Here is a 22300-nt window from a genome sequence, read left to right on the forward strand (position 1 = left end):
GCCCACAAAATAGATTGCTTAAAACAGACTTGTGTGACCCATCCTAGAAAACTGCTCAAATGTGTGGGACCCGTGCCCTATAGGTCTAACATGGGATGTTGAATGTGTATAAAGAAGGGCTACATGAAAGGTCACACATTTGATTCATGTGTGAGAAACATTGACAAATCTGAACATGGATGTCAACTAGATTATCTTCTTGTTCGGTTGTATAGAATGCTGCCCTCTACAATGCTTTTAGTTCTGGCTTGTGCAAAGCAAATGTTCAGTTAGCTTTTGGTTATCTTTTATGGCCTCACAAAACATTATTAATTCTTTCACCTTCAAAAACCAGTAAATGTTCATTGTAAGAATGCTGTCATGAAAGACTCTTTAAACATATTTTTTACAGATGATAGTTATGGAAGCAAATCTTCTATATACATATTTACCTGTTCAACTGGTTTATTATAGCAATTTTTGTTGTAAGGGTTTCTTTTCTTTAAACTCCATGTCCACAGTAACTGGCATTTAACCAGTGGTATTGCCTGTGCTTCTCTAGTTTTTGTTTCAGTAAGAAAGTAGGATGAATTTAGGTAGAATACTCTATGAACTCTCACACTCCACTCATTCCCTGTTACTCATTCATGACAAAGAGACATTTTCCTTGAACAGTCATAAAACTTTCTGGATTTTGGCTTATACAAGACAATCACAGTGATTTTCTTCTAGTCTGTAGATCTCATACAATTTCTAGTAGTGTAAAAAAATAAACATAACACACATATAACAGTTCATTTTTTTTATAAGTACAGCAATCTGTCTTACTGATAAGCTTATCTGAGAGATTATACAAGAGTTGAAAATAAAATAGAATATTGTGAATAACTGATATGAACCTTTTTATAAGCTATAGGTATTCACAAAAAAATATATAAAGTTTATGCACTTGTATTTATGAAGGACAAGGAGTCAGTTACAGTCTCTTAGTTTGTAGAGATCTTACACAAGAAAACACTTGAAATCTCTGTTTTAAAACAGTTTTACACTGTAATGGTAATCAGTCTCATTCAGGGAACAATCATACACAGCAAAATGAAATGGAATTATAAAATAAAGTGAAATACTTTAAAAATCTTGATAACTTGGTGCTCCACAGTTTCAAGATATTTATTAAAGGACATCATCTAAACACGATTAGGTGCACTTGAAATGTTTATTTGCCAAAGGTGTTTCGGGTATATAACACATCATCAGTGGCATCTGATCCAGAGAAACAAACAACTGTATGTATATCAGTATCTACAACATGACAAAGGTGTATAAATAACAGCAGAAATATAAGTCTACTTACAGTATTTATCTCTATATGAATGTCATGTATGTCAGTTGATATAATAGCATATAAAATCCATTGTATCACACAGCACACAGGTTGTCAGGTATGTTACTGCTGTCAAATCTTAGGCAGTGACAGTTCTGGATCAAGTCTGACATCAGTGTCATACAGTGTGATATGTTGGATTATTTTGCAATTTTATACTTTTTGTATTTTCTACTTTCATAATCCAACTGTCTAGAGATTGTATTCTACATATATGAATGCACGTCACATATGTATATAAATATGATCTTAAAAATAAAAAAGATGGGTAATATAGACTGTTTGACCTATCAGTTCCATGTTTACACTCTATGACACTTATGACAGATGTGACTAAGGATTGCCACTGCCAAAGATCTGACAGCAGTAACATACATGACAACATATGTAGTATGTGATAGGATGGATTTCATAGCCTAATACATTAACTGACATGCATGTCATTCCTATAGAGATACATGATGTAACTAGACTTACATTTCTGCTATTATATTTACATCTGTCATGTTGTAGAAATTGATGTACATACAGTAATTTGTTCTTCTGTAGCAGATGCCACTGAGAATGGGTTACGCACCTGAACACCAGTTTGGCAAATAAACATTTCAAGTGCAACTCATGATGCTTAGATGATGTCCTTCAATAAGTGAAATACTTTGTCACATTGTTAAATACTTGAGAATTTTTACAACTAAAGCTAAACAAATGAATGGTGGCATATGCCTTTGTCACAGTATTCTTCAACATTGATATGATGATGGGTGCTTGAAAAGTTTCTCACAAAACACAGCTAAGCATCTGGATGAAAATGGTAATACAGTATGATGCTAGTTGTCACTTCTTCACCATAGAGCAGTGTAGAGACTCAATGGGTCTTTGCTAATATGTTAATTTTCTGAGGTCTACTAACACTTGATATCACAGGAGCACAATGAATGACACATAGGACTGATTCTTCTCTGTATCAAATGCACAATTTCATTAAAGAATAGAAACATATGGTTTCTGTGGCATGACATTCTGTTGATCACGAATAATTTTGCCAAGAATGTCATACACATTTTCAGGAAGATGATCCAGGAGCATCCGTGGCATAATCCGGAATTCTGTGAATTCCTCAGCTATGGCCCAGCGCATCTCATAGTCAGGACCACCTGTCCCATTTTTCCTACATAAAGAAAATAATAATGTGAAAATGACTAATAACTTACTATTCTATGTGAGATAAATTATTTTCAAACAATACTATGAAATATTTGGAAAATAACTTTTAAAAAGCCCTCAGATATTGTGTTAAAACAGTTCAAAAGCGTGTTACATGAAAAACAGAAAAAGCTAAGTCAAATTGGAGATGATGTCTCAGGTTGTGAGGGTAAGAAGATTCAGATCTGAAAATTACAAATTGAATAGTCTAGATTTGAGTTAGTTTGGTGTGTACTCAAAGTTTTTCAGTGTGTATTGAAGTAATGATGGGATATGATTCAGAATTTATTCAGCATAATTACAGAATTCTGCAGGATCTGCTAGAACTTTGTACCTATTATAGATGGCCATAGAACATCTGTGCACATTAACAAACAATGGGTTTTAATTGTATTGAGTTGAGAGTAAATGCACTCTCTTTGCTGATTTCATAATCACCATTGTATTTTGTTACTGTAGTATGTAAGTGCATAACTGAAATGAAATCATCAGCCGATTGGGTCCACACATTCTAGAGCCATTTTTGTTTGTGATGGTGCAGCTAATGTGCGATTATACAATTACAGTTGACTGGTACAGAATTTTAAGAATGCATATTGTAAAAATGAAACAGTGAATGTTCAGTTTTGACAGAATTTATGTATCTGGTACCTATACACAGGATATTTAGGATTCCCCTTGATAGATAACAGTTGCACTACATGGAGGAAGCAGCTAGAGTACTTCTGGAGTGCATATGGGGCTTTTAGGCTAGGCTACAGTCTGAAGTCCTTTGATGAATACTCACCAGTTGATAAGCAAAGAGCAAAACCAGATTAGGTACAAAGTAAAGACTTTTCGAATGCCAAGTTTTTAACAGTAAATTGCTGAGGCACTCATAACAAAGTCCCTGAATTTATTGCCCTCCAGCAAAGTTGTTTTGCAAAAATAATACTCAGAACTAAGAGCTGCAAGAAACCCAAAGCAGATAACTCTAAAATATTTAATGAGGCATGGAATGTATATTGAAAAGACAGACTGGATGCCAAAGGAGGGGAGTGTTCACTGCAATTGATATAAGTATTGTTTGAATCAAAGTTAAATGTGAGTATGACTTCAAAGTTATCTGGATGCAACTAACTAGCCTAAGTGGACTCAACATAATCATTGGACATTTTTACCAGTCACCCAATTCTGATGCCACATAACAACTGCAGAATCATCCAAAAAAAGTTTTGTCCACTAATGTAGAAGTGTTCTAACCATGCAGGATTAGTTGGAGGTGGATTTAATCTACTGAGTATAGACTGCAACATTTATTGATTTATATCAGGTGTTATGGGGTGTCAGTCTTGTGATGAAGTTCAAACACATTTTCCTAAAAGCAGCTAGTTGACAACCCACACACAATGGAAATATTTTTGGTCTTGTAGCTACAAACAGGCCTTACCTTATTGACAGTGTCAGTATAGAGACAGAGATTAGTGATCATGACATCATCATAGTGATGATGTTACTAAAGTTAGTTTTTATGTCTGAAAGAGTACATAAACAGATGTTTACCTCTTATTCAGACAATGAATGGACATCAGTTAGTTCCAGTAGAATGCACAATGAGGCAAAGATTAATCTGATTTTAAATCATGCTTTATTACTAAAGTTAGTAAAATTAATAAACCCATCAAAAAGACTAGGAGAATCCAGTATGATGTACAATGCACAGGGAGGCAAAGTTTTTTTGGAAATTTGTGGTAAAGTCTTACAGGACCAAACTGCTGAGGTCATCGGTCCCTAAGCTTACACACTATTTAATCTAACATAAACTAACTTATGCTGAGGACAACACACACACCCATTCCCGAGGGCGGACTCGAACCTTCGACGGGGGGAGCCATGCGAACTGTGTCTAGCCTCAGACCATGCAGCTACCCCGCATGGCAGGCAGAGTTTAATCTAATTTTAAATCATGCTCTGAAGAAGTATGTGCCAAACAAGTGGATTGCTACAGAAAGTACTCTTTGGCATTGGCCCATTACTTAGCTTGCATATACTGTGAATCTTTCTTTTTGGTGACTGTAGAAAATTGCAAGTGATTCCTGTATATAAAACAATTAAAAGAATGGACCTGTAAAATTAAAGACTACTATCCTTATCACTGGTTTCCTGGAGAATTCTTGTGCATATTCTAAGTTTGAATATAATAAATTTTCTTGAGATAAAAAGCTTCTGCCTACAAATCATAACAGATTTAGAAAGCATCACACATGCGTAACTCAGCTTTCCCTTTTCTTGCACAAGGTCCTGTTAACTGTGAATGAAGGGAAACATGCAGATTCTGTGTTCCTAGATTTCCAGACAGCATTTGACATAGTTTTCCACTGCAGACTGTTAATGGAGATCTGAGCATATGAAAGAGGTGCTCAAATATGTGAGTGTTTAAAGACATTTTAAGCAATAGTGCCCAGATTGTGAGTGTTCATCAGAGATACGGGTTTCATCTATAGTACGCCAGGGAAGTGTGATAGGACTGCTCTTGCTCTCTACATACACAAATGATTTGTTGGATAGGATCCTGCGATCTGTGGAAGGTACACGAGCGTTTTTGGTTTTCAGTCTAAATATTTATTGTTTATTCATGTTCTGCTGACATATTCTGCATGCTGGAAGATCTCCTCACTATGGATCAATTAGAATGAAAAGTACATCTAATCTAATCTGTAATCTTGCAACTATTTGCTGATGATGCTGGAGGGTAAGGAAGGTGTTATTGCTGAGTGAAGGTAGGAGTGTGCAGGGTAAATTATTCAGAATTTCTATTTTGTGTGATGAGTGGCAGCTTACTCTAAATGTAGAAAAATGTAAGGTAATTCAGATGAGTAGAGAAAACAATCCAGTAACATTTGAATACAGTATTAGTACTGAGCTGCTTGACACAGCAATGTTGATTAAATGTCAACGCATAAAGTTGCAAAGCAATATGAAATGGAATGAGCACATTCACCCAATAGTAAAGAAAGTAAATCATCAACTTCAGTTTATTAGGAAAACTCTAAGGATTGTAATTCATCTATAAGAAAGACTACATTCAAACACAAGTGCGACCCATTCTTGAGTACTGTGTTAGTGTTTGGAATTCCCACCAGTTTGAATTAAAGGAAGACATTGAATTAAATCAGAGGTGGGCGGCTAGATTTCTTAGCAGTAGGCAGGTATTACAGATATGCTCTGTGAACTCAAATGGAAATCCCTGGAGTGATCACAGTGTTCTTTTTGGGAAACACTATTGATAAAATTTTAGAAAATGGGCATTTACATCTCATTGCAGAATGCTTCTACTGCCAACAATGTGTAGTTCATGTAAGTACCATAAAGGAAGGAAAGAGGAAGTATGGGTCACAGGGAAACATACAGACAGTCATTTTTCCCTCGCTTTGTTAGTGAGAGGAAATGAAATGATCATATGGCATTGCTGGCTGGGATGTCCCATTTGGGTTCAGTCACCAAGTGCAAGTCTTTATTTCATTTGGCACCACATTGGGCAACTTGCGCCTGATGATGAGGATAGAAGGATGATGAGGACAACACAGCACCCAGTCCACGAGCGGAGGAAATCGACCCAGCCAGGAATCGAACTCAGGCCCAGTGCATGGGAGGCAAGCACATTACCACACAGCTAAGCGGGTGGACCATTAGTGAGGGGAAGAGGAAAGAGAATAACTAATAGTGGTATGACGTACCCTCTGCCATGCACCAAATGGTGGCTTGTGGTGTGTGTGTGTGTGTGTGTGTGTGTGTGTGTGTAGATGTAGATGTAACCTAAGATAGAACAAGCTGAATGTAGTCTAGATGATTGAGCAGATAGGCATCGTTTTGCTAAGAATGAGTTTTGCTACTTTATCTGATATAATCTGATGATAAGCACACTTGATGTGAAAGACAGTATAAGAAAAGGGAATTTCATCTATTTAGCTTAGTCTTGATGATGAGTCTACTTTCTCTTCTGGATTAAGGAAACCTGAATACTTGGAGGTGTTCTGGCAGATTCAATCAGTTATGTAATGAGCTTTGGTTCATTCCATGAGGACTATCTCTGATTACTGTGTGCCAGCCCAACATACAATTTCATGTTACCTTTATCACCAAACAATGGAAACTCCATGTAGCAATTAAGTGTATGTCCTTTTTTTTTTTAAAAAATGTGCCAGTCTGCAGTGTAACATGTCTTCTTTATGGTAAGTACCAATCTATCTTTTCCTGCATTGTTGACCTTTATAACCTTTATTCTGGGCCAGTTTGAGAACATTTTTCCACACGAGTGACATATTATTTGGTGCCTCTTCCTCCATTTTTCGACACAAGTCATATGTCATTTCACCTCCCCCTCCCCTCCCCCCATCCCCTTTGCCCTCCCTTCCTCATACATTCCTTGCTGTTCCTTGGCCTCTTGTAAGACCTATAAAAATAAACCAAAATCTGGCGAGAGTGTAAACGAGTTGTTTTTGCTAATAATTATGATGTGCCCTGTGTAGACATTGTGCACTATGAGCACCTCTGGTGCCTCTCTCACAAGTGGCCACTTGTGGCACTTGAGCCTTAAATAGGCCTGTCTATATTTTATTGATATATTTGTCAATGCCCAAGCATAAAGGGCACCTATCTTGACTTGATGTTTACAGTGTGATATCTTCCACTTACTACATCCTGTTATTTTCTAATTCCATTTTTATTCTTGGCTAACTCAAAATGAAGTCATCTGCATTTATTGAATTTCATATATTGATAAAATATATTTATTGAACAACAGTGACCTTCGCTTTGACTAATAAATGTGGTTTCATTGTATGGTTTTGTTTTCATTACGTTAGATAGATATTAGACCTTTGGATAGGAAACACTTGTTTGTGTTCTACCCACTGCAGTTCGAATGATGCCTGACACTGATTTCCACATCTCTATTGATAATTACTGATTTTTTTTCTTTTTTCCCTTTTTCAGTATAGACACTGCTGCCATCAGTTTCCTGAAGACTCCCGATATTTCTTTCCATTTTCATTCCATTGTAACAGATAATTTTAAAATATGTAAGTTTCCTTCAGTATGAATAGTGGAATAGAGCTTTGTTAGGATTATGGACTGACAGACCTGCATTTAGTTAAAAGACAAGAAGAGGGGAAATTAGACACAGAGCAGCTTGGGGGTTGCAGGTGGAAGATGGAGCTTTTGGTGATAATGCTACAGGGTAGGAGGGGAGAGGGGGAGGGAGACGTGGATGGGGTAACCACAGCCCATGTAGACAGTACAAGACAGAGTTTTGACTAAAGAATGAGAGACTAGCCAAAACTCAATATCAATTCCTGTTTCTATGATGATTCATAGCACATGAGATTGACCCCCTCCCACTTTGTTGCCAATGACCTGAATGGTCAAAATCCCCATTTCTTGTGTACAACACATCATTTCACAGAGACAACCTATGTATATCCTCATACAGATATGGATGTTCCATTACTGTATGCAGTTTCTATTATCATGTGCTTAATATACTTTTCGTTACTTCATGTTCTTGGAAGTAGAAAAGTAAAATTTACTCACATTATTTGGCTTATGATTTGTTCCTAACTTTACAAAAATAAGTTCTTTTCAGAATATTGTTAGTAATATCCCAATGTACATTGGATTTCTTTCTTAAAATTATGAATAGTCCTGCTTGTTGATTCAAAAGCTGGATTGAATATAAAAATCTGTATGAAGATACTGTGGTAGTCAAAAGATCGAATGATCATCTCAAAAAATAAAGTCAAATAATTAATTTTTTGTTTGTTGCTGGTACATGTCTGCCTGCAGTCACAGTACACAGTGAAATGAAATGAAATGATCATATTGCATTGTTGGCTGGAGCCCCATCCGAGGAAGTTCAACTGCCGAGTGCAAGTCTTATTTCAGTCGGCACCACATTGGGCGACTTGCATGCCAGTGATGAGGATGAAATGATGAGGACAACACAACACCCAGTCAACAACTGGAGAGAATCCCCAACCCAGCTGGGAATCGAACCCGGGGCCGCTGGATGGGAGGCAAGCACGTTACCACCCAGCTAAGCAGGTGGGCACAGTGAAATACAGGTTGCCAATAGAGGAGCCAAAGCAAATTGATGCAACCCAAAGGTAAAGTGAAGTGATGTGTGGTAATTTGTTTTCTGCATTTGAAAGAGATCAACACTGCAGCAAATCTTGCTGAGTTGGTGGAAATGTCAGGCATTGATGAACGATAATATCACACTGTGGTTAGCTGGCCCAGACATGTCGAGTGTGGTCATACAAGTTTTAAAGATGAAGAACAAAGTGGTAGACAATCTCTGTATGATGAGCCAGGAAATACAAGAGAAGTGAAGGCCCTGGTACTTGAAGCCTAATTGTTTACAAGTGAGATGAGAGTTGAGGAAGGGAAAATCAGTTATACATCAGTTTACATCTTGCACAACATTTAGATCATGACAAAGGGTCTGCCTGCTGGGTCCCATGACTGTTCACACCCTTTCAAAGATCTCACAGAATTAAATCGGCAGCAGAAATATTGCAGCTGTGTCAGGCCAATGCAGATGATGTCTTTAGCCATCCAATCACATCACCAGCAGATGATGTCTTTAGCCATCTAATCACATCACTATGACTCTGGGAACAAAAAAGGAAAGCAAGCATTGTCACCAAAAAGGCAAATACACAACCATCATTGATTTTTTTTCCTGCATCCCCTCTTCCTCTCTCCTGTATTCTCTAGAAATAGCTCCCAGTGATCTCTTCCCCTTTCCTTAGATGAAGAAAAAGCATTACATGGCAGGCATTTCCAGGATGGCCAAGGCATGATTTTCAAGATGTGACAGTTGAGACGTGTTAGCTGGACAAGTCTGGACAAGAAGAGAATAGAAGCTTTTGAAGTGTGGTGCTACAGAAGAATGCTGAAGATTAGACAGGTAATCACATAACTAATGAGGAGGTATTGAATAGAATTGGGGAGAAGAGATATCTGTGGCACAACTTGACTAGAAGAAGGGATCGATTGGTAGGACATGTACTGAGGCATCAAGGGATCACCAATTTAGTATTGAAAGGCAGGGTGGAGGGTAAAAATTGTAGAGGCAGACCAACAAATGAATACACTGAGCAGATTCAGAAGGATGTAGGTTGCAGTAGGTACTGGACGATGAAGAAACTTGCACAGGATAGAGTAGCATGGAGAGCTGCATCAAACCAGTCTCCAGACTGAAGACCACAACAACAGCTAACCAAGGCCTCTGCCAAGCCACTGATCATTTGGAGAGAAAAAGAAAGTCCACATTGGCAGACGAACCATCACCAAGTCTCATGACTGCAGCTTCTTGTTTTTGAGGTGATAGTTTGATAGTTAAAACTTCATGCCTACCACTTGTACAAGGGCTGTTCATAAAGTACCTGGCCTCATTTTTATTGTTGAAACCAACAATGTAATTAGTGTGCACACACTCTGTATGTCTGTAGGCATACATAGTGTGCATGCCTAATCTTTTTCAAGACTGAGGAAATAACCAGTCACTGGCTAGTCACTGACAAGTGACCATGTGTAAGTGGTAGTCATCGGATTTTTTTATTGTGGGTAAAATGATAGAAAAACAGGAATAACATTATTGAATAAAATTTTGTTTTATGCATGCCAATTTTCAAATTGAAAGACTTCACAAGATTCAACAAGTGTTTGGGGACAAAGCATTGGGTGCCACACAGATATAGGAATGGTACTACTGCTTCAAAGGTGGCCCCTCATCAGTGAAGATTGAAGCATGTGCACGTAGGTGCTCAACATCCACAAATGAGGTAGTTACTGAACATGTAAGGACCCTGGTGATGCAAGGTAGACAATCTATGATCAGAGAACTTGCAGAGGATGTTAAAATTAGTACTGGATCCATTTATTCCATCTTAATAGAACATTTGGATCTCAGAAATTTGTGTCAAAGCTGCTAACAACTGGGCAGAAGCAACTTAATTTGGAGATTCCACAGGACATGCTGGATACTGTGTACAGCAATCCTAACTTTCTTAACCAGTGACTACTGGTGATGAGGCCTGGGCTTGTGGGTATGACCCATAAAGAAAGTTGCAGTCATCATAATGGAAGCATCCACCATCCCGAAGTCCCAAAAAAGTGAGGTGGGTCTGCAGCAATGTGAAAGTCACACTGACCTTTGTTTTACTCCAAGGAAGTGGTCCATCAAGAGTATGCCTCAGAAGGTATGAATGTCAATAAGGAGTACTATGTATCATCTTCATGAAGCTGTGAGTCACAAATAGTTGGGCTTGTGGGCAGTGGGCAGTCAGCACCTTCACCACAATAGTGGACCCATTCGTCACTCTCAATTAATTCTGAGGGTTGTTTATATATATATATATATATATATATATATATATATATATATATATATATATATATACAATAGAAGGAAACATTCCATGAAGGAAAAATATACCTAAAAACAAAGATGATGTGACTTACCAAATGAAAGTGCTGGCAGGTCGACAGACACACAAACGAACACAAACATACACACAAAATTCAAGCTTTCGCAACAAACTGTTGCCTCATCAGGAAAGAGGGAAGGAGAGGGAAAGACGAAAGGATGTGGGTTTTAAGGGAGAGGGTAAGGAGTCATTCCAGTCCTGGGAGCGGAAAGACTTACCTTATGGGGAAAAAAGGACGGGTATACACTCGCACACACACACATATCCATCCACACATATACAGACACAAGCAGACATATTTAAAGACAAAGAGTTGTCTTTGTCTTTAAATATGTCTGCTTGTGTCTGTATATGTGTGGATGGATATGTGTGTGTGTGCGAGTGTATACCCGTCCTTTTTTCCCCATAAGGTAAGTCTTTCCGCTCCCAGGACTGGAATGACTCCTTACCCTCTCCCTTAAAACCCACATCCTTTCGTCTTTCCCTCTCCTTCCCTCTTGCCTGATGAGGCAACAGTTTGTTGCGAAAGCTTGAATTTTGTGTGTATGTTTGTGTTCGTTTGTGTGTCTGTCGACCTGCCAGCACTTTCATTTGGTAAGTCACATCATCTTATATATATATATATATATATATATATATATATATATATATATATATATATATATAATAGAGGGAAACATTCCACGTGGGAAAAATATATTTAAAAAGAAAGATGATGAGACTTACCCAACAAAAGCGCTGGCAGGGTGATAGACACACAAATAAACACAAACATACACACAAAACTCTAGCTTTCGCAACCAACGGTTGCCTCGTCAGGAAAGAGGGAAGGAGAAGGAAAGACAAAAGGATTGGGTTTTAAGGGAGAGGGTAAGGAGTCATTCCAATCCCGGGAGCGGAAAGACTTACCTTAGGCCTGTCCTTTTTTCCCCCTAAGGTAAGTCTTTCCGCTCCCGGGATTGGAATGACTCCTTACCCTCTCCCTTAAAACCCAATCCTTTTGTCTTTCCTTCTCCTTCCCTCTTTCCTGACGAGGCAACCGTTGGTTGCGAAAGCTAGAGTTTTGTGTGTATGTTTGTGTTTATTTGTGTGTCTATCGACCTGCCAGCGCTTTTGTTGGGTAAGTCTCATCATCTTTCTTTTTATATATATATATATATATATATATATATATATATATATATATATATATATATATATATATATATATATATCAAGCACAACAAGGCTGTAATTTGGCAGTCTCCCTATTCCTCTGACCTAACCCTGAGTGACTCTTGGCTTTTGCCTAAGCTGAAAAAGGTTCTGAAAGGGACTAGATCAGATCAGCCAGTATGGCTAGTAGCAACTGTCCTTTTCATTGTATCTCAATAAAGATTGATTCTATATATAAAAACCATATACTTTTTGACCAGCCCTCATAGATCACAACTCAATGAAAAGAAAAGGTTCTAATAGGAATGTGAGCATGTAGGGAAGATAATAACTAGCCAACCTTCCAAAGCCCACTTTCAGAGAATTTTCTCCTGTAGACATTCAGGTCCATCCTTCTGCCCCTGTGCCAGCCCCATAGCCCTATTGGTACTTTCTATCCCACCTGTATCTTTCTTTTATATATGTTCATACGCTCATCATTGTAAATGGCAGCCAACATGAAAGCTCAACATGTTTCTCCACAGAAAAGAGTTAATTTTGCCATTAAAAAGAAGGCATGTGGAAATTGTAAAGACAAAATCATGAAGTTAAAGGAACATGCGTCCAGCTTACAGTTTATAATCAGCGTCCTGAAAGTGCTATCTCAAATTTTCAGCTTGGAAAAAGTGAGCCAAATACTCAACAAGTTCCACAAAGCATTGCGCCTGCTAGCAAAAAGTAGACTAAAGTCACTTACAAAAACAGCATACAAGAACTATAAAATTATGTAAATGGTAAAAGTACCAGTGACACAATCTTTGTGCACAAAAAGCCTTTTGAAGTGCTTTCAACTGTAGACTGTGATATCTCAAGAAGCTGCATCAAGCCACATGGGAAGAAAAAGGTCATCAGAAACAAGGAATGACAGAGTCGCTTTCAACCACACAAAAAAAGCAATTCAACTGTGAACGTAGTTGCCGACAGTGAATCAAAATTACGTGATAATCAACTAATATGGACAAAAAGGACAAAACAAACAGTACCACCATGCAACACCCAAGCACCAGAAGGCCTGAAAATAGTTATCATCAACTAGCAAAAACATGTAAAATAAACCTATTTGCAGATAGTCAAGGACAGAAGAGAGCAGCTGAATTTCAGTCTAGAAGCAATCACAAAATAACTAGCATAGTGAAACCAGGTGCAATGCTGAGCTATCGCGTGATTTCCAGCATGGTTTCAGAAGAGGTCGAAGTACCACATCATTAGCAGTACAATTTGTTCATCTTGTACTTGAAAAAAGGAATGAAAAATCCCAAGCAGTAGGAGTATTCCTGGACCTCTCAAGGGCTTTTGATAGAGTACATCATGACATGCTCTTATCAAAAATTGCAAAGAGTGGTATCACTGGAAAACTCATACAATTGCTAGAAACATATTTAAAGGATAGACAGCAGTGCATGGAGATTATGTACTCCAATGGAGAAATACTGGAGAGGAGATCATGTATAAGAAATATACATTTTGGTGTTCCTCAAGGCTTCATTTTAGGTCCAGTCCTATTCATATGCTATGTAAATGATTTCCCAAGTTCTCTTGACAATAACCAATTGATCACTATTATGCAGACAACACATTTGGTGTCTGCTATGCTGACAGTGAGCCCAGCCTAGTTGAAGAGATACATGAATTTACTGAAAAGGCAAGAGCTCACATTGAAAGAGAGAACCTAAAAGTAAAGATAGAAAAAAACTAATATTATTCACTTTAAACCAAGTGGTACAAACAGACAAAATATTGTGATTGGTGAAAATTCTATCAAAAACCTGTACAGATTGTAATTTCAGGCAGTGACTTCCATGGACCATGACATGAAAACAGCAACAACAAATAACAACTTTTTTCATGTTCTTAGTGGGAACAAATGATGTAGCAAAAAACGAAATGAAAGCCCTAGTGATCTCACCCAAAAAAAGGCCACATGAGCTGAGAAGCTCAAACATGATTGTCTTCTCTGTTCACAACTGACATGACTTGCCAATCTGGTCATGCGTAAATAAAGAAGAACAAATAACCAGATCCAATCAATAAACAGATCCTAAATATATGCATGAAACTCAAAAATGTTACATTTGTAGTCATAAGCTGCTTAGGAAAAAGATTCCACACATCCCATGGCTTACATCTCAACAGACTAGGGAAGGACTTAGTTATAACACAGATTCAAGAAGTAGTGAACAACAAACTGAATGTGCAGTGTTGTGCTGCAGAGGCCATCCCTCTCAAGGACAAAAATAATGAATACTTGGGGAAACAACCACAAAATGCCAGGTCAGTAAAACAATACATCAGCAGGACAAAAGTGATGTTTTTTTAGGACAATAAAACCTCCCACCAGTGCAACACCAGATACAAGTGTGTGTGTTTCATTTGTGTCTCAATCAGACTTCAGTCCTCATGAGAATGATCTATCACTTTTGCATTATAATGTACAGGGTTTAGGAAACAAAAACTGTGTGTGCAGGATGGACAGGTATCGGGAGAATACAGCAACAGTGACGGTCAATCGGCATGGGCAAGTGGTTGCCTCACTTGTCACAGAAGTTACATGATCAACAATTGGAGCAAGCGTGCCTTACTCCGTGATGGTGCTACGTCAGTCATTATTGTGAACAGCTGAATTACGTAAAAGAAAAGAAAGACAATTTTTACATACTTTTATTTACTTACTCACTTACTGACTCTCTAGAGTTGCGGATGGTGGACTTGCGAGAACCTTGAGAGATTTTTGGAACTGTATTTATTGTAAAAGTACTTAACAGTTTCTGATGGACCGTGAGCCATTGTGGTTACGAAATATGATTCATTTATGTGAGAACTATTGTGTGGTGATCTGTTTGTGGAAGTGAAGTATAGTAGGATTGATTTAAAAGTATTTTGAGTGTACGCAATCATTTTAAGAGTAGAGAAAATTCCTCCAAACAGCATCATATCTTCAGAGAAAAAGTTGGCCAGATCATCGCAGCCAACTATCCTGAAAAGAAGATCTGCAAAGCACCACCAAGTAAGGCCAATGATGAAGGGAACATGTGAGTCTTGCACACCCGCACCACTTTGCTTCCTCTAGTCGCTGAAAACTGCCAGAAGTTAGAAGGAGGTTAATTTAGTTTTAGGAAAAGTAGGGACATATGAGAAGCTATTTTAACATTGTGGCTAATAACAGTGGGCATATTTATAGGAAAAATAAGGAAACATACTTTATATTTGTATATTTGGAGAAACTATTGATAATGTGCAATGAGATAAAATGTTTTTCATTCTTAGGTTATTACAGGGGTAGAAGAGATTCCATTTTCTTGATAAAGCAGACTGGTAGTAAGAGCAGTAAAGAATTGATACAAGAGACCAGATAGGAAAACTGTCAGGTAAGATTGCTTATAATCACTACTGATAATTTGTGTGTAGTGTACGGGCAATGAGGGGAGTAAAAGGCTGTCTCAGTGTGGAAGTTTTCTGTTACAGACAAAAAAATCAGTCATGACATGGTTCACTGATGACTTAGCAGTGGTGAGGGGGAGAGAAAAACAACATGAATGCAATCAGATGCTTGATGAAATGGAATATGTGTTGACTGATGGCTTAGTATACACACAAATAAAAAGGAAAACATAGTGGCTGGACATTCTGGATGGCTAAATGTTAGACTTGGAGAAAAGTATTTTGAAGATGTAGATGAATTCTGATACTTATGATGGTGAACATATAAATAAGGAAGATGCAAGAAAGATGTAGTAGCAATGATTGCTGAAGATAAAAGGGCTAATTATAAACAGAAGTAACTGGTAAAATCCAAAAACATGAACCCTGTGACCAGAAAAAGATTCATGAAAAGTTATGTTTGGAGTACAGCTTTGTATGAAGCAGTACATAACAATGGGAAAGAAATAAAGTAAATAATTAGAAGCCTTCGAAATGTGTTACTTCAGGAGTCTGTTCAAGATCAAACAGATTGACTGAATAGGGAATGAAGACACCTTGCAGTGAATCAATGGGGTAGAAAGAGCTTAATAATGCATATATAACAAACACCAGAAATTTCTGTAGTAATTTATCATAGATCATTTGAGCAACAGGAGGCACCTAATGACTGGAAAAAAGCACAGGTCATTCCCATTTTTAAGAAAGGCTGTAAGACAGATCCACACAATTATAGACCCATATCGTTGACATCAATTTGTTGTAGAATTATGGAACATGTTTTATGCTCAAGAATTATGATGTTCTTGGAAAATGAACATCTCCTCTTTAAAAATCAACATGGATTCTGCAAACAGAGGTCCTGTGAAACTCAGTTCACTCTGTTCCTCCATGAGATCCACAGCACAGAGGACAACGGAGCTCAGGTTGATGCCATGTTCCTTGATTTCAGTAAGGCATTTGACACCATCCCACACGGTCATTTAATGAAAAAATTACAAGCTTATGGGGCATTGGAGTAGACCTGCAATTGGATTCAAGACTTTCTTGCAGACAGAACTCAACACGTCGCTCTTAACGGAACTAAATCAACAAACGTAAAGGTAATATCCGGAGCACCACAGGGAAGTGTGATAGGACTGTTGCTGTTCACAATATATATAAATGATCTAGTAGAAAGTGTTGGATGCTCTTTAAGGCTATTTACAGTTGATGCAGTTGTTTATACCAAATAGCAACACCAGAAGATAGTAATAATTTGCAGAATGACCTGCAGAGAATTGATGAATGGTGCAGACTCTGGAGTTGACCCTGTATGTAAGTAAATGTAACATATTGCGCATACATATTAAAAGAAATCCACTAGTGTACAGCTACACTATTGATGACAAACAGCTGGAGACAGCGTCTTTCATAAAATATCTAGGCGTAACTATCCAGAGCAACCTTAAGTGGACTGACCATATAAAACAGATAGTGAGAAAAGCAGATACCAGACCGAGATTCATCGGAAGAATCTTAAGGAAATGTAACTCATCTATCTGGAATACCTATCAGGTAGGACTGATAGAGGAGAGAGAAGATCCAATGAAGAGTGACACGTTTCATCATAGGATCATTTAGCTGGTGAGAGAGCATTACAGAGATGCTAAACAAACTCCACTGGCAGACGTTACAAGAGAGGCATCGTGAATCATGGTGAGATTTGATATTGAAATTTCAGGAGAGCACTTTTCAGGAGGACTCAGACAACATATTACTTCCCCCCCCCCACATACATCTCGCATATTGATCACAAGGAGAAAATTCGAGAAATTAGAGCCAGTACAGAGGCTTACCAACAATCATTCTTCCCATGCACTATTTGCGAGTCAAACAGGGTTGGAGAGATCAGATAGTGGTACAAAAAGTACCCTCCGCCACACACCATTAGGTGGCTTGTGGAGTATGATGTAGATGTAAATGAATAATACATAAAATAATGAAAAGGCAAGCACTCACCTATAGCTGGCCGATGTGTGGCAAATAGAAACACTCACCAGAATACAACATTTACACTAGCTTTTGAGCTCTTGTACTTACACTAGCAACAGTGCACACATTCACATTCTGCATCTACATCTACATGATTATTCTGGAATTCACATTTAAGTGCTTGGCAGAGGGTTCATCCAACCACAATCATACTATCTCTCTACCATTCCACTCCCGAACAGCGCGCGGGAAAAATGAACACCTAAACCTTTCTGTTCGAGCTCTGATTTCTCTTATTTTATTTTGATGATCATTCCTACCTATGTAGGTTGGGCTCAACAAAATATTTTCGCATTTGGAAGAGAAAGTTGGTGACTGAAATTTCGTAAATAGATCTTGCCGCAACGAAAAACGTCTTTGCTTTAATGACTTCCGTCCCAACTCGCGTATCATATCTGCCACACTCTCTCCCCTATTACGTGATAATACAGGATGAGCTGGCCTTTTTTGCACCCTCTTGATGTCCTTTGTCAATCCCAACTGGTAAGGATCCCACACCGTGCAGCAATTTTTAACAGAGAACGAACGAGTGTAGTGTAAGCTGTCTCTTTAGTGGACTTGTTGCATCTTCTAAGTGTCCTGCCAATGAAACGCAACCTTTGGCTCGCCTTCCCCACAATATTATCTCTGTGGTCTTTCCAACTGAAGTTCATAATTTTAGCACCCAGGTACTTAGTTGAATTGACAGCCTTGAGAATTGTACTATTTATTGAGTAATCAAATTCCAATGGATTTCTTTTGGAACTCTTGTGGATCACCTCACGCTTTCATTATTTAGCATCAACTGCCACCTGCCACACCATACAGTAATCTTTTCTAATACACAAAACTGCACAGACACCCAAACACTCACACCTGCAGCCTCACACATTTAAGCTATAGACGAGTGCCTGCTTTCCTGTATTTTACATGATAATGAATATAATTATTTATAAACATAAAATGGTTGGGGGCACATATTATGGCTTGAGCTTTAACTGAAAACTGTAGTTGACGGGATGATGGAGGGGAAGGAGTTCTGCAGCAAGCTGAGACATGAATATACAAGGCAAATTTTAAATCCTGTAGGATACTGCAGTGTGCTGAAATGAAAAGAATAACTGAAAAGTGACAGGAGTGTAGAACTGCTTCAAATCCACTTTACAGTTGATCACTGAATCAATAACGAAGTCCAATTTCTTAATTTTGTATTCTAATACTAAAACCAAAATATTCCTCATTCAGTGTTACCTTTCAGTTTTTGTTTTCTTTCTGTGAGTAATATGGAGAATTCGTCCTGGCATGTACAGCTGTGTGCGGGAGAATCGTCTAACAGTAAAATCCCTCTCAAAAACGGCAGATTCCTGTAAAATATTCATAAAATAAAATAAATTATCTTGTTTTGTACCTAAGAAGTTCACATATTTGAGAACAAAATGTGACAGATACAATGTAATCTGCAAAAATAGGCATGTGATTAATAGCAGATAAAGCAAAAAATTAATGAGCCTAGATGAAAGGAAAGAATGTAAATAATCACTGTACATTGCTTGTCATGTTTATTGTAACTTACTTCTGTCTGCACTGGTGTCATCTTTGTGTTGTTTGTTACTAGTTCACCTTTTTTAACTTCTTTCTAATCATTATCCTTTCACCTTTCTTTTTGTTTCTTTTAATTATTTTTAGACAGTACATTTACATATTTTCAGTACTTCATCCTCTCACACCATTTCTTTGTGTCATTAAAACAGTTGTTAACTAGTACAGTTTTAAAGTCTAAGATATTTACACGATTTTCAGTTTGCCATTGCATTTTACACAGAATGAAACAGATTTAATGTAAAATCTAATTTCCTTACTGTTATTATCAGTCTTGTATCCAATGTGAGACCCTGTATCAGCAGAAAATGAGTTTCAAGGAGGATTTTTATGATCCCATCCACACACAGTGTCATATTCTCTATAATGATGTGTGTTGACAGGGATAACAGAACATGAAGAATAACCATTACTTCTACAATGAGACTGAGTAATGCTGTTGTATGGTGACAGCAAACAGTGCAGTGTGGGCTGTTATATGAGGTGGAGCAAGTTAGGCAAGAAAGATGTCACAAACAAATGTTCACCAATTTTCAGGTGTCTGTTGTTTCAACTGCATTAGAGACTGATCAAGAGAAAACCATGTGGCTGTGGTAATAATTCAGTTTTATATGTATCACTTTCAATATTTTTTGCAGAATGGAATGGTTTCATTTTTCAGTTTCCATATCCCCAATATGATAATAGCTACTGTATTTTACTCGTACTATGCTTTTGAAAAGAAAAAGAAACACATAGCAGAAAATGGAGAAAAAATCCATAATGGAGGCTACTTGTTGCACTTTGGCAAGATAGTATTTTTACAGTGCAATCCCTGGGCAACCAAACAGTCAACAAATTACTTAGTTTTTATCCACAGAGTTTTCCATTGCTAATTTACATTCCATAATCAACACTGAGCTTACTTTCTTTCCATTTATTCTTGATGGAAGATTGTTTCTTACTTTATTACTGATTCTTTGTTGTGGATACACACTCCATTAAAAATACACATATCAAAAATAGCTTTCAGTTCTGGTCTCAGTGTACTAGCCAACACATGCACAGAAAGGATATCAGAAAATAACTTCCATGGAACTAGAGGGAATCACAGAGGGCAAAAATTGTATGGGTATACAGAAATTTGAGTACACCCAACAAATGATCAAGGATGTTGGTTGTATGTGTACTCTGAAATGAAGAGACTGGCACAGGAGAGGAAGCACCAGCTGCTTTCATCATACCACTCAGAAGACTGATGGTGGGAAAAAGTTCTTCAATTGTTTTTAAACATGTTTATTGAAATAACTTCTCCTAAAATCATTAATTATGAAGCACAGATTAAAAGTAAGAGGGGTAAAAGCTGACAGTGTCAGAATAAAGTTCACATATTGAACACAGCCATTTTAAGGTTGCAAGACACCCATAGCATCAGTGTATGACAAGGTAGGAAGGAAAATTAGGGTTTACTGTCTCATCAACATTGAGGTCATTAGAGGGGATGCGAAGGAAATAGGTTGTGCGCTTTCAAATGAATCATCTTGGTATTTGTCTGGAACAATTCACAGAAATTGCAGAAACCTAAATCTGTATGGTCAAATGTGGATGAACTGTCACTCTCCCAAATGCAAGTCCAGTGTGATAACCATTATGCTACCTCACTTTGTGTTTGCTGTAAGTCCCCTATTCAGCAGTATGCACTCACATTTTTAATGTATTGTCTTAGTTTCACATACTTCGTAAAGGTTATTTCTAATAAAATTTTCTTTCACTAATTTAACAACTAATGGATGCTATGCACCTTGCCTTTTGAATCATTATCTGAGCTACACAATAAACATTCCTCGAGACACTAAAAATGCCTGGATACTGACATTTATTAGATCCATTCAAATGAAAAGGAGAACAAAAATGTTATGATTATAAATTATTACAGCTTAGGTCAAAAGTAAAATGTATTGTATTATAAACATATACAATAGACATCTTTGGCTAGAGAAAAATTACAGTACACTCCATAGCTTTGTGCCCCACAATATAGTGTCTCTGCACATGTGTTGGAAAAGCCAAATATACATTATCCTGTGTGTTGGATTCCTAGTACTGCAACATTCAGTAGGAATGAATGGGAGCAATGGCCTATCTGAAATGGTTCAATATTAAAGTATGCATGAGAAACTTTACAGAAATACACTGATGTGTGGAGACAAGCATACTTTAAAGGCAGGTTGTGGCTGTACTCAAAATTAGGGAAAGTAACATAAAACAGGATCATAAAGCCCACACTATATGAGGTAGATCACCTCTAACATTAATTCAAATGAATGGACTATTCTTGCTGTCCAACTGTAGCACAAGTTTGTAATAATGCACTGTGGACAATAGTGGAACAGAATATTCAAATAAAACTCTTGTGCCAGATTGTAATACACTGCCTGCCAAAGCAGAGCAATACCAGGCTTGTCAGCTAGTAAATATATGTAAGAACAATATTCACTGCTAACTAATCAGTTATAGTACTGATATATTATAATTGTTACACGTAATGGCTGCTTATATTACAGCAATGCCATGAGTCCACAGTTATACTTGCTCGCCTTTCTATGCCTTTCTGGTAGACCCCTCTTGTACCTGATAACAGACTCAAGTGATCAGTTTTCATTAAATAGGCAACAGCTGTGACTCATGAATCGAGTTCATGAGCATACAGAAATGGCAAGCTCAGAAAATTCTAGTTAGGCCATAATGACTTCTTTGTGTGGCTCCTGCTTAAAAGATGAAGGAGAAAAGCAAATCAGCATCTGAAATGGCAAGCTCAGAGATGATGTCATGAAACCTGCTGGTGATTTTAACACATTCTAGTTAGGCCATAATGACTTCTTTGTGTGGCTCCTGCTTAAAAGATGAAGGAGAAAAGCAAATCAGCATCTGTTTCAGAAATACTGTCATTGATTTCAAAACTATCATTGTCAATTTTGGAACCAGATTCTTCAAGCAGACCTAGAATTCCCCCATCAGTCAATTGTCCCCCATTTCATGACAAACTTTTGCAGTCAAGACC

General features: G+C 37.6%; 1 protein-coding gene across 3 annotated transcripts in view; it reads right to left on the minus strand.

Moving 5' to 3' along the window:
• Positions 1–429: 429 nt before the first annotated feature.
• Positions 430–22300, minus strand: part of LOC126172270 (diacylglycerol lipase-beta-like) — an 828807-nt gene continuing 806936 nt past the window's right edge. For all 3 annotated transcript variants that reach the window (XM_049920867.1, XM_049920868.1, XM_049920866.1), the window contains 2 exons: positions 18913–19025; positions 430–2531 (listed from right to left, as the gene is read on the minus strand). In XM_049920867.1, the coding sequence (XP_049776824.1) occupies positions 2345–2531; positions 18913–19025 (300 nt within the window). In that variant the 3' untranslated portion in view covers positions 430–2344. The remainder of the gene's footprint in view (positions 2532–18912; positions 19026–22300) is intronic.

Source organism: Schistocerca cancellata, chromosome 1 (assembly GCF_023864275.1).
Source record: "Schistocerca cancellata isolate TAMUIC-IGC-003103 chromosome 1, iqSchCanc2.1, whole genome shotgun sequence".
Taxonomy (NCBI): domain Eukaryota; kingdom Metazoa; phylum Arthropoda; class Insecta; order Orthoptera; family Acrididae; genus Schistocerca; species Schistocerca cancellata.